Source organism: Chelonia mydas, chromosome 22 (assembly GCF_015237465.2).
Source record: "Chelonia mydas isolate rCheMyd1 chromosome 22, rCheMyd1.pri.v2, whole genome shotgun sequence".
Classification (NCBI taxonomy): domain Eukaryota; kingdom Metazoa; phylum Chordata; order Testudines; family Cheloniidae; genus Chelonia; species Chelonia mydas.
Genome location: NC_051262.2, coordinates 17553606 through 17566014, shown reverse-complemented (window position 1 = coordinate 17566014; position 12409 = coordinate 17553606). Strand labels below are relative to the sequence as shown.

The 12409-nt window shown below is 53.3% G+C and overlaps 1 protein-coding gene across 3 annotated transcripts in view; it reads left to right on the top strand.

Annotated features, from left to right (window-relative positions):
- PCSK7 (proprotein convertase subtilisin/kexin type 7) overlaps window positions 1-12409 on the top strand; it is a 54281-nt gene that overhangs the window by 29509 nt on the left and 12363 nt on the right. Inside the window, exons 9-11 of one of the 3 annotated variants that reach the window (XM_037882519.2) lie at window positions 3691-3858; window positions 5202-5309; window positions 9985-10087. In XM_037882519.2, the coding sequence (XP_037738447.1) occupies window positions 3691-3858; window positions 5202-5309; window positions 9985-10087 (379 nt within the window). The remainder of the gene's footprint in view (window positions 1-3690; window positions 3859-5201; window positions 5310-9984; window positions 10088-12409) is intronic. The other 2 variants (XM_043534225.1, XM_043534226.1) reach the window with 2 other exon arrangements.

Sequence of the window (12409 nt, the reverse complement as noted above, 5' to 3'; positions counted from 1 at the left end):
GGCTCAGCACCTGCCCTGGCCACTTAGAGAGAAGTGAAAGCTGCCTTCCCCTGGCTGCAGAGCCCAGGGAGCTCAGCATGGGGTGGAAAGCAATCCCACGAATAAACACAAGAGCCTGTGTTTAGGAGCATGTGCACCAGGCTATGCGTGGAATTACAAGGCTGAAGCTTGGCTATGGTAAGTGCCAGCCCAGTGCTGTGGTCTCCCCAGAATATGCTAGTTTGGAGTCCTGCCGTCTTGGAATTTATTCATCACAAATACAGAAGCTCTTGAGCCCCTACATGGCAGCTGCCGGGCACTGCAGATCCGGGTCTGGGTGTGACACTCTGCACATTGGTGAGGCCCAGTGGCAGCCAGCCAGAAACCTCCACTAAGCTCGCTAATCTGAACCCTCTAAGTGCTCTCCCTCAGACGGCAAGAGTCCTTCCCCCGGGAGTGCTGACTCCTACCCCCCGGGAAACGAAGCAAAGAGGGCCTGGAACTGAGCCAGGATGTCAGGGTCCCACTCCCCGCTCTGCTGCTCACCCCCTCTGTGACATTTTGGGCCATTCACTCTCCTCTCAAGGGCTGAGTTAAGTCAGTGACCTTTGTAAAGGGCTCCCTGAGACAGAAGATGGTGGGGAGGTGCAATGTCCCACTAGTCAAAGTTTGCTTGTCTAACCTCCTGAAGGTTAATCCCTACAGCGGCCGGACTCTTTGTCCTGGTCAGTCCTTTCCTGAGCCCATCGCCCCTTCCGTCTCCCTACCACCACAGCCATTGTGTGCAGCACAGCAACCCAGTGTGGCCGTGCCCAGACCGCCCGTGGCTGCTTTTCTGCTTAATCCAGTGGTTTGACTGTGAACTCCCAGGGAAATGTTTCCAGACTTTCCCGTTACTAAATCCTGCCCCTTTGTTGTTGTTCCATTTCTGGCTGCGAGTGAGAATGACAAACCTTCTGGCAGCTTGGCCTGCCTGGCTGCAGCTTGGCGTGGGCTCAGCAACCACAAAGAACAAAAAAGTCCCTGTGTGCTGCGAATTCCACAGACGTCCGGAGAGGAGGTCGCTGGTGCCTTCCTGTGGCTGTTCCAGGGGAGACGGTAGGGTGGTGAACGGATCACACCCCAGCCTGCCTGGAGTTAATAGTGAGCCAAACAGTCCTGGGGACTGCATTTGCAAAAGTAGCCACTTCTTTTGGGTGCCCGAGCTGAGAAATTGGAGGCCAGACACTGGAAGGTCTGAGTCATTGGGCGTCTCAGTTGGGCACCCAGTTGTCCCAGGTGGGGCACCCAGTCACTGGACACACTTGAGAATTCTGGCCCAAGTGCACTGGGGAGGGAGACACAATCGGCAGTGAGGGGAGTGTTAGGGGCAGGGAGCCCTTTGGCCATTTTTTTAGACTCTTGTCACTACCAGTGTTTGCATGGGGGCAGGAGTCAGGGCTCCTGGCTTCTAATCTGAGCTCTGGAGCTGAAACAGCATAGCTAAGTCCCGTCACCTCCCCGTACCTGTTTCCACAAGCTTAAAATGAGGACTGTATTTACCCGTCTTGGTGAAGTGCTTGGAGATTCTCAAGCAGCTGCTGTACAAGTGCAAAGCATCATGATTTATTCTAGTGCCAAAAGCCATAAGGTGTGTGTGAAATGGGAAGTGACTCCAAACAAAACTATCTGAAGCCCTCGTCTGTGTGTGTGTATCCGTGTCCGTCCCCCTTTAAATAGCGCCCTTCCTGCAGGAGGGCCGCTGCATTGTTCAGATACTGTGCGAAGCTCCTGCGAGGAGATGCCCAGCTGGTTGGGTTAGTGGCACATGTGCCAGCGTTACATTCTGGCCGGGCTTTCATGCTCTGATTCCCACTCTGACGTTCCTTTGTACAACCGCTCCCCACTTCTCCCCACTCACATGCTTTCCAGTCAGTTTCACGCTTCTGATCACCCTGGGCGGGGCAGGGGAGGCCTGAGCGTTTAGGCTGGAATGCATGGCTAGGCTGGTTATCTGAAAGGGCAGGGCGTAATATGCTAGCTATGGGCAGCGCAAAATATGCTTGGTAATTGCTGTAGCAATTAGCCCATCCCTTCCTTTTTAGGGCAGACGTCTCGCCCCAGTCGAAGGACTTGTAGGGTGGATGGGAGTTTGCAGTTCTTAGTGTGCAAACCGGAGGAAGTTAATGGGCGACATGAGCTCAGTCTATAAGTAACTACGTGGGGAACAAATACTGAATAATGGGCTCTTCAGTCTAGCAGAGAACGGTAGAACATGATCCAATGGCTGGAAGTTGAAGCTAGACCAATTGAGCCTGGAAATAAAGCATAAATTGATAACACAGAGTAATTAACCACTGGAACAAAGTTGTGATGGATTCTCCATCACTGGCAGTTTTTAAATCAGGATTGGGTTTTTTCAATTTCTAGGCACTTGTGAGGCTGGTCTCTGGGCTGTGTGATACTGAGGGTCGGACAAGGTGATCACAATGGTGCCTTCTGGCCTCGGGATCTATGAATCTATTAAATGATAGCACCGGCCTTGCTTTCTAGGTGTACAGCACCTTGCACTACATGGCTGGGTTGCTCAGAGTCCTTGGGGAGTTAGCAGTCCTGTTCCCATTGGGATTTGGGCTCCTTTGAAAATCCCAGTCTATGAGCACTATGACAAACAAATGATAACCCAGTCCCCCGCAAGCATGCCTGTGAAGCAGCCATGGGGGTAGGTGGGTTATTTTGGGGGACTGTAGTGGAGGGATAGACCACAGAGAGGAAGCCTGTTCCAGTGATTCAGGCACTAACCTAGGATTTGGGAGCCCCCGGTTCCATTCCCTGCTTTGCCACGGTCTTCCTGTGTGACCTTGGGCAAGTCCCTTAGCCTCTTGGTGCCCCAGCTGTAGCATGGGGATGGTCACCCGGCCCTGCTGCCCAGGGGTGCTCGGAGGATAAATACATTAAAGACTGAGGTGCTCACTGTGGTGATGGGAGCCAGACAAGTGCCATAAATGGGTAGACAGGCCCAGTGGAAGAACAGCCCTCGGAATGGCTGCACCCCTTCTGCTTCTCAGTGATGCGGCTCCTTGTCAGACCAGGCCTCTGTGGCCTTGAAGTTGGTTCCCCCAACCTCTGAACCCTTCCTCCCCATTTCCAGCTGTAACTCATGGTCCCTTTTATCTCATCTTGCCCGTGGGAGGCAAGGAGCCATCTTGGCTGTGGCGAAAGCAGAGGAGGGCTCAGTTCTGCAGGCCTGTCCAGGAAGTGCCCTGGGAGCCCTTGTCTGTGTGAGCAGTGGGTAAACGTTCAGGTCGGCACCCAAACCTCTGTCTGCTCCTTTGAAACCCTGAGCTGGAAATGTGGCTTCTCGCAGGGTTAGGCCTATTCCCTGGCTGGGACTAGGGGGTGCGTTAAGACGAAACATCATCTGAAAAAACCCCCAGTGATGGTTTGTCTTCCCTCGTTGCTTGGCTGAGGCTCAGCTTCAGTGTTGGGCAAATGGTCAGGAGCATTCGCTGGGCCCAGTCTGTACCCAGCGCTTTTTTTATTGGATGTGTTACAAGCAAGGTGTAGCCTCCATCAGCCGGTGCTGTAACCTGACTGGAGAGCGAGCCAGGGATGTGAAAGTGATTCCTGCGTGCACAGACTGGTGTGCACGGTGGCTCACGCGTCCTAAAAGCTCTAGCACTGTGAAGGCTGCATCTGACTGGAGACGTCTCTTTGGCTCTTTCTTTCAAGGTGACTACAGACTGGAATATGGAGAAAGGCACAGGATGCACCGAGGGTCACACAGGGACTTCAGCTGCTGCCCCCCTGGCAGCCGGCATGATTGCCTTGATGCTCCAAGTGCGACCGTGTCTCACGTGGCGAGATGTCCAGCACATCATTGTCTTCACAGCCACCAAGGTGAGAAAAGAGCTCCTTTGAGATGTCCCCGCTAGTTCCAGCTGCGCAGAACCTCCAGCCCCTCGGCTTTCTCTCCTTGGCCCCTCTTGGCAAAGGCTCCAGTGCATGCTGGATGGGTCTGGATGGGCTTGAAGAGTGAGCTCACCCTCTATCAATCTCTCCTTTTCCTTGACCCCAGTGGATGGATGGCTTTTCCCCTCGCCCCTTGTTCTCACCAGGAATGTGCCTGAGGCAGACGGTATTCTCTGCTGTCACCGTGATAAATGGAGTATTTGTTCCATGCATTCCTGAATCTGCCAGGATGCAAATCCTCAGAGGTATCCAGGATGAGCCTGCGCTTGGATAGTACAGGAGCCGGGATGGAGTAGGGCGGGGGTGGCGGGGTCGAGATGATACACCCGCTGGAGTTTTTGCAGTGACCCCTAAAGTGCTTCGCAATGCGAAAGCAGAAAGGCCTGATTCGTCTGATGCAGTCACGGAATTCTGAGTCTCGGAGACAGAAAGAGTGGGAAGAGCTCCTTTTGCAAACGTTACTGCTTGCTCGGTTCTTATTCAGGTACAGCTCCCGCTGACTTCAGGGGGAGTTTGACTGCAGAAGCAATGAGTAGATAGTGAATCTGAAAGAGGCATCAGGGGTTGGCCAGCAGTCAGGGTTTCTGTTGTACTTGGTGTGTGTGTGTCCTGCAGTTTATGTGACACAGTGAGATAAAACTTGCTTTGGCGCAGGGTAACTTTTTCCACAGTTGGAGACAACCGCTGCCAAAGCGCTCAACCCTGGTAAGTAATGGGACCCAGATCTGATCTGCCCCAACTCGCGCTGATTTAAGTGATTGTATTTATTCCTTTGAAACTGGCCTTTAGACTTTCCAGGGGCTGCAATCTGGGCAGGGAGGGAGGAAGGGACCGGCTGGGATATTTCAGAGCAGAGGCATTTTTGTCCTTTGCGCTGTTTGTTTTTCTTTTGAAGAGCTAGGAATCCTGGCTCGGTTGGGACTCAGTTTAAACAAAGGGCAAGCTGTCCTTTCTAATCAGGCCCCATGGCAGAGCCAGATTTGGCTTTGTTGCTGTTACCATTCACTTCTGAGTCTCTTCTGCAAAGTCTGCTGGTTAGGCAGATGTAGCCAGGTTCCCCCAGGTTCTGGAGGGTGGCTTAGGTCTGCGTTTCCAAGGTAGGGCCCATAGGTATGTGTGCGGCAAGGCTAGGAGGGTGCTTCCCCAGTTCCCCCAGTCCTTGCGACCCTTGTCTTTGCGTAGCTGGACGTTAGCTCGCCCTGCAAGAGGCAGGTGTGTCCCCCCCAGCTGAGTCGCTCCAGCCAACGTGGCTCCCTCTGGTTCCTTTTCAGTACGAAGATCGTCGCACCAACTGGGACACTAACCTGGCGGGCTTCAGCCACAGCCACGAGCATGGCTTCGGCTTGCTAAGCGCTTGGAGACTTGTCAATGCTGCCAAGGTAACTCATGGCTGCTGGCGTCAGGCCCATCTGACAGGCAACCCTGTGGGCTCCCCCAGACACGCCCTGCACCAGTGTCAAGTCCAGCCTAGCAACAGCTTCTTCCCCGTCTCCGGCTCCTGGTGGCCTGGCCTAGGTGTTTCCATAGTGCCCATTACTGTGGGCGCTGCCCAGCTGGCAGTGCTGTGGCCAGGCCATCCTGTGTACAAGAGACAAGGGCAGAGGCTACAATAGACAGCCATGGGCCTGGGCCAGCGCTCCTCAGCCTCAGGACAGCCTGAGGTCAACTCCCACCTCCCAAAACTCTCACTCTCCGTGGCCTTCCCCTCTGAGCGAGCTTGGGCGACCTCGGGGCTCTCTTGAGACGGGAAGGTCCTGTCGTTTTGGGGGGAGCTGTGAAGTCCTTTGCTGAGGGTGTGTATGAAGTGTTTCCCTCAGCAGGGCAAAGCTTCTCTAACAGAGACTCATGCAGCCACTCTGGTATGGTCCAGTGCAACAGGGCTCAGGACTGGCAGTCAGGAGACCTGGGTTCTAGATCTGGCTCTGCTACTGACCTTGGGCAAGTCACTTGCCCTCCCTGTGCCTCAGTTTTCTCCCGCTGTCCCATTTTGTACCGTCTGTGGATGGAAAACCCTATATGAAAGTGTCAAAGTCAGATTCAAGACTCACTGAATTTGTCAGACCACTCTGTTTATTAGCAAAGCGCTTTGCCAATGCACCCAGATATATGTGAGCCTTCTGCAAAAAGCTCAAGCCAACCCATTTACACAGACAAGCCAAAGCCAATCCAACACAGGAGACAAAAGGAAGCAGAAACTGACAAATATACATACATAGCTTATTTGCATACTAACGTTTATCAATCTCCTAGCTCAGTAGGAGCTCTAAGTTCATTAGTTTGAGGACCCATTGTCTCACACTCCTTAATGTTTCTCTTCCTGACAACTATATTTCAACAAATCTTTCAAGCAGCATTTCTTTAATGAATTATAATTGCAATATAATTCATTCTACTTTCACAAAAGCTATGTATTTTTACTGATAAATTGCAGTAATGGGGAGAAAAGTGCCTATGTAGAAGTGGTCCCTGCTTCCTCAGCAGGTCGGCTCCCTGTGCACAGTCTGGGTTAGAGCTGGCCATTTTGATATGGTCAGGTTTGGCCTTTAATACTGTCTCGCAGACAAGGGAAATAGAGCCTAGACAACCTACTATACAGTGGGTGCACAACTGGCTGGAAAACCCTACCCAGCGTCATTATCAGTGGTTCACAGTACAGCTGAAAGGGCATATCAAGTGGGGTCCCGCAGGGATCTCCTCAGTCTGTTTCTTTTCAATATCTTCCTAAATGATTTGGATAATGGCATAGAGAGCACACTTATAAAGTTTGTGGACAATACCAAGCTGGGAGGGGTTGCAAGTGCCTTGTAGGCAGGGCCGGCTCCAGCTTTTTTGCCGCCCCAAGCGGCAAAGAAAAAAAAGAAAAAAGAAGAAGCAGGGCCTGCCGCTGAATTGCCGCCGAAGACGCGGACGTGCTGCCCCAGTCACGGACAGAATGCCACCCCTTTCTATTGGCCGCCCCTGACACCTGCTTCCTTCGCTGGTGCCTGGAGCCGGCCCTGCTTGTAGGAAGGGATTAGAATTCAAAATGATCTTGGCAAACTGGAGAAATAGTCTGAAATAAATGGGATGAAATTCAGTAAGGAGAAATGCAAGTTTTACTCTTAGGAGAGAACAATCAATTGCACAAACACAAAATGGGAAATGACTGCCTAGAAAGGAGTACTGTAGAACAGGATCTGGGGTTATATTGGCTCACAAATGAAATATGAGTCAACAGTGTAATATTGTTGCAAAAAAAGCAAACATCATTCTGGGATGTTGTGAAGGAGCAGAGAGGCGTCTGCCAGGCACAGCAGGGGTTAAAGAACACCTGTGGGGTCAGCTAGCCCTGCCCTGCCCCCTCCCCCCTCTTATACCTGAAGCCAATGCCAGGCCTGGAGGGGGGAGAAAAGAAGGGAGCCTGGCTCAGTTAGGGGATGACTGGCGAAGAGGCAGGAGCTCTCTGCCTGAAGGCACAGATGCAACCTGCCTGCCAGCACATCCACTGGAAGCAAGTAAGATTTCCCCTGCCAAGGGGAGTCTACCGCCAAGCCCCAACTGTGGGGAGACTAGCAGGGCCATGCCCCAAACTAAAGAACTTACATAGGGAGCAGCTCAGACAACAGGTCCTGAGGGCCCCTCCCCACAGATGGGAGCAAGATCCGTCTCCCCTGTCTAGGGGTGTGAGTGGCCATGGATTCTGATCCAAGACCTGAGGGAAAGGAGGGCAGGTCTCCCACTCCAGCCCTTAACAATCTAGCACTAGGCTGCCCTGCCACTCAAGGCCCCGTCACAGATGTATTATCAGGAGTGTTGCAAGCAAGGCATGAGAGTAATTCTTCCGGTCTACTCATTGATTAGGCCTCAACTGAAGGACTGTATCCTATTCTGGGCCCCACACTTCAGGAAAAATGTGGACAAACTGGAGAAAGTCCAGAGAAGAGCAAAAATGATTAACAGTCTAGAAAACATGAGCTATGGGGGATAAATTGAATAAAATGGGGTTTGTTTAATCTGGAGAAGATATGACTGAGGTGGGGGACACAATAACTGTCTTCAGGTATGTGAAAGGTTGTTATAAAGAGGAGGGTGATAAATTGTGCTTATCCACTGAGGTCAGGAGAAGTAGTAATGGGGTTAAATTGCAGCAAAGGAAAAACTTCCTAACTGTCAGGATAGTTAAACACTGGAACAAATTCCCAGGGGAGATTGTGGAATCTCTGTCATCGGAGGTTTTTCGGAACAGGTTAGAAAAACACCTGTCAGGGATGGTCTAAATAATACTTAGTCCTGCCTGATTGCAGGGGCTGGACTAGATGACCTATCGAGGTCCCTCCCAGTCCTACATTTCTGTGATTTCGATATGTAGAATGAGTTTCCATGCATTTTGCTCCCATTGGCCCTGCAGAACTATCCCAGCCCAGGGAGTGGGAGTTGGATTCTAGTCTGATTCGTGTTTCAGCAACAGAATTATTCACTCAGTTCCAGTGCAGCATCTGTAATGCTTGAGAAGAAAAGTGCCAAGCTTGACACTCAGATCCCAGGGGGAGACAGCAGCACTGGCAGTTTAAGACAATAAAATAATAGAAAAAGAAACATTGGCAGAAAAATTTGAGTAGGGATCACAGAGACCAGTAAACACAGACCCCCTCGCACACAGACATGCTGTTCAGAGCAGAGCTGCACTTTAAACGCCAGCTCTGCTGAGCCTTATCCACGTCTGCCTCTCTCAGTGACTCCAAAGATCAGTTGCATAAAAAGGACAAGACTGTGGCCTTCCTTGTAGGGTAAGTGATACGTTGACTTTGGGGTCAAACTACAAGGATTCCTGCTGCACCGCCTCACTATACGGCTGCTTTGGGGATGAAGTCATGAGTCCTTAGGCAAGTAGTGCAAACCTGCCCCTCTTTCAGAGCTCTATATATAGCCACAGGCAAGAGGCTTGTTTATGGAAGCCGTCGGGTGTGATTCACGGCTCTGGGGGGGCGGGTTGTTGGCAGTGCGCAGCGGGATGAGGCTGTCGCACCTTCTCTTTGGGCACCAAGGTTTGTGACATGGCAGGACATCGCCCAATGGCAGGGGAACCCGGCATTCTCTGGAGGCAACTGCAGGTCTCCAAGAGCTGCAGTCCTTGATTGTTTGTGTGTGTGGCAGTGGAAGGGGAGTGCTTAAAGCAGGGGCCGGGTTCTATTCCCTGTTCTGGAATTAACTTGCTGTGAGACCTTGGGCAAATCCCTTCACCTCCGTTTCCTCGTCAGTCACCCGCTCAGTAGCATGTACAAAAACAAGAGCGCTCAGCCAGCCCCACCCACCAGGTGTCCGTGGTTTGCCAGAATCACACCTCCCCCAGAGTACCGTACTCACTGGATTCTCTCATGTTAGTGTTCTCAGGCTTGTCTCTCTCCCTGTCGTACTCAGAGAGGGTATTTAGGTGTCCCTGGGTAGGTGCCAAAAATCTTGTTCTGCTGCCCGAGCAGAGCCCTGGGAATCGAGGACCCGGCTGCCTTAGTTAAGGGCCAGGCTGCTTCAGTGACTGAGCAAATTTCACTTCCCCTGGAAACACCCTCACAGGCAAAGCACCTATGTTTCTGGGCCACCCCTGCTGGTTCCCCTCTTCCCAGCCCCATTGGCTGAGGCGTGAGCCAGGGGACGTGCCCCCGGTCACTCGGCGTGTTGGGGCCTGGGCTGAAAATGGAACCCGGGAGTCCCGGCTCCCAATCGCCTGCTCTAACGGATGAACCTGTGTTCCTTCTGCTCTTCAGTACAGTCAGCCGGCCGCCTTTTCTCACCTCGCATGCCTCGACAGCTTCCTAACCCCCCAGCTTCTCCCAGCATCCCCAGGAAAGGCCCCAGACTTAGGTTCCCGCACCAACGTGCTGCAATGGCTCACTGAGCTGTTTCTAAATACTTAACACCCCGTCCATGAAGGCCTGCAATAGATCCATTATTGACGAGCCCAGCCGTGGAGAGACTCGTACTTAAAGGCTTATGTGTTAATGGCTAGGGAGAGCAAGGGTCTGGGGAGGATTCGGATGCTGCAGGATGCCAACTCTTCCCCCGTCTCTCCTTCTACAGATCTGGGAATCTGTCCCATACTTAGCGTCGTACATCAGCCCTGTTCTAAAGGAGGGCAGGACCGTCCCCCAGGTCCCTCAGGCATTGGAAGTCACCTGGAACGGTAAGCATACCATGCCCCCTCTGTGGGGCCCCGTCCTTGTCTCTCAGGCAACCTGCGTCCACACAGAGGAGTACAAGGCCTTGTAGACCTCCAGGTCACCAGCTCAAATCAACAGCTGGGTGATGGCAACCAAAAGTTGCTCTCGCCTGCTGCCTGCTGGCTGGTGTGAGCTGAGAACGGGCCCTAGAGACCCAGCTCCTCGCAGGGGTGCACCACAGCACGGCGGGGCTGGGCTGTATGTGCAGGGCTCGCCGTGTCTCCTAGACTGTCAGTCCTCTGCCTTTCACCTGCACTGAATTCACCTAATAAACCACCCAAAGCATCTGCCTGGGCAGAGGGCTCCTAGAGTGTAACAGAGGGCAGCAGGCAGTGTGACTGTGCAGAGAGAACATCGTCCGGTGACGAAATCGGAGCATGCGGGGGCGAAGGCCCATAGCGGGGAGATTGAGGGAGCAGCAGGGATCGGTTTTCAGCGGTGCTGGGAAAGGAGCTGGAGATGATGCCGTGGGGAAGATAGGAAAGCTGTTCTGGGGTAAGGCTCTCACCCCACAGGCAGGGTGTTTCTCACAGTGAAATAGCAGGTGTTGGGAGCTGCCCTGTTAAGGGGTAGCGTCGTGATGAGCAAGGTCTGTGTGGGTGCCCGGGGGCTGGAGCGATACCTGCTGGCAGGATGAGAGTGCCCCGCGTCACTAGAGGGCTCCGGCATGGCCAGGGAAGAACTGATCAGGGTGAGCTGTCAGGGGAGCTTGGCACAAACCCAGGCTGCAGCCAGCCATTTCCATGATCTCAGGTCCCAGCGGGGTAAGAATGGGCAGAATTCTGCAGGGATGCTGCCAGAGCAGGGGTAGCTGAGCCGAGAAGAAAGGAAGCCAGGGCTAAGGTAAACGTGCCTGCATCATGCTGGTCAGAACGTGGCCCTCGGAGACCTCCAGCCAGATCTGCCCCTGCCCTAGGCAGCAGCTGCCAATCTAGGGACTGCCCGTCCCAGTGTGTGGTTCTGTGCAGGCAGCCAGTGCTGGGATCTGCTGGTGGTGGTGTCATGCCACTGAGGATCCAGGATCCCCTCGTTGTCTGCTGTGCTGTTTGTTTCTGAAGGGTGCTAATAAGCAGTAGGGCTCCTTCTTGCCCATCCAACTGGAGACGAGAGCAAGATGAAACAGGGAACCCTGGAGAAATGGGGGAGGCAGGATCTCCTGCTGGGTGTTCGCTCATGCAACATCTGTGGGGTTGAAACCAAAGCAGACAGAGTTCTCCCCTGCTGGGCGCTGCACCGTGGGAGGGATGCAGGGACAGGGATGCAGTGCTGAGAGGCTGGAGATGGTGCCAGAGCAGAAGCCTGACCCGGGGATGGGACGGACAGATTGGCCTCGCACAAGCCCAGGAATTTTAGACTGACTATGAAAGAGTTAAGTATCCCAAGAAGCCTGATTCTTTCCTCTCTTTCTGAGACTGCTGCTGCTTTTGTTTGTTGAGCTGCTTCCTCCCCCTCCCCTATCCCCTGCGTAGGATTAGTTTAATAAATTGATGTCTTTGGAAAGGCAGACAGGCATTAGCAAGCTCTTATGGCAGGGCCCAGCACGGCGGGGGCTGGGATGCGGCCAGACCTGTTCAGTTGCCTTTGACCATTTTAGGTAATGTTGCAGCTCCTGACTTGGCTGGCCTCTGTCAACATAAACAAGGCCCTTCTCCAGTGCTGCTACTAGTGGGAAGGAGAGGCCCAGAAGTAAAGTTGAGCCAATGTGGTGCAGCCCGGGGTTGCGGGGCTTGTTTTCCTTCCCATACCAGGAGCCCCCTTCCCATGGGCTCACTGGCCAGATGTGCTTATGTGTTTTAGTCTGGCCTTCCTTTCCTGCTCACCGGCCACCATCCCCTTTCATTGTGTTTTGCCTTCATGCATGATGGGAAATTCCATCTGCACCCACTGAAATGACAGACTCTCCAGCAGGGGGCGAATGTGCGCTTAAACCCTTGGCTCGCCCACTGATCCCGGGAGTTCATCCCATTCATGAACCTGGTGGGAGCGGCAGGGCACAGAGGAGCAGCCTTCCTTGTCCATTTCCAGTGCCTGCTGGTCCCTGAAGTAGGGACAGGGGGAGCCCCTATTACAGGCACTGCCGAGCGACTGACCTGCCAGACAGCTTTGAATCCTGGTGCTGCCTCTGGCTTCCACTCGCACCCTCTGCCGGGCAGGGAGCCCCCTGCTTTGAACCCACTGTATCAGGCCCTGGTGAGGCGCAAGCTGACTGAATGATTTCCCCCATGGTCACACAAAGGGTGACCTCCTCGTCAAGGGGGCCTCCAGTCTCCAAGTCCTGGGCGCTA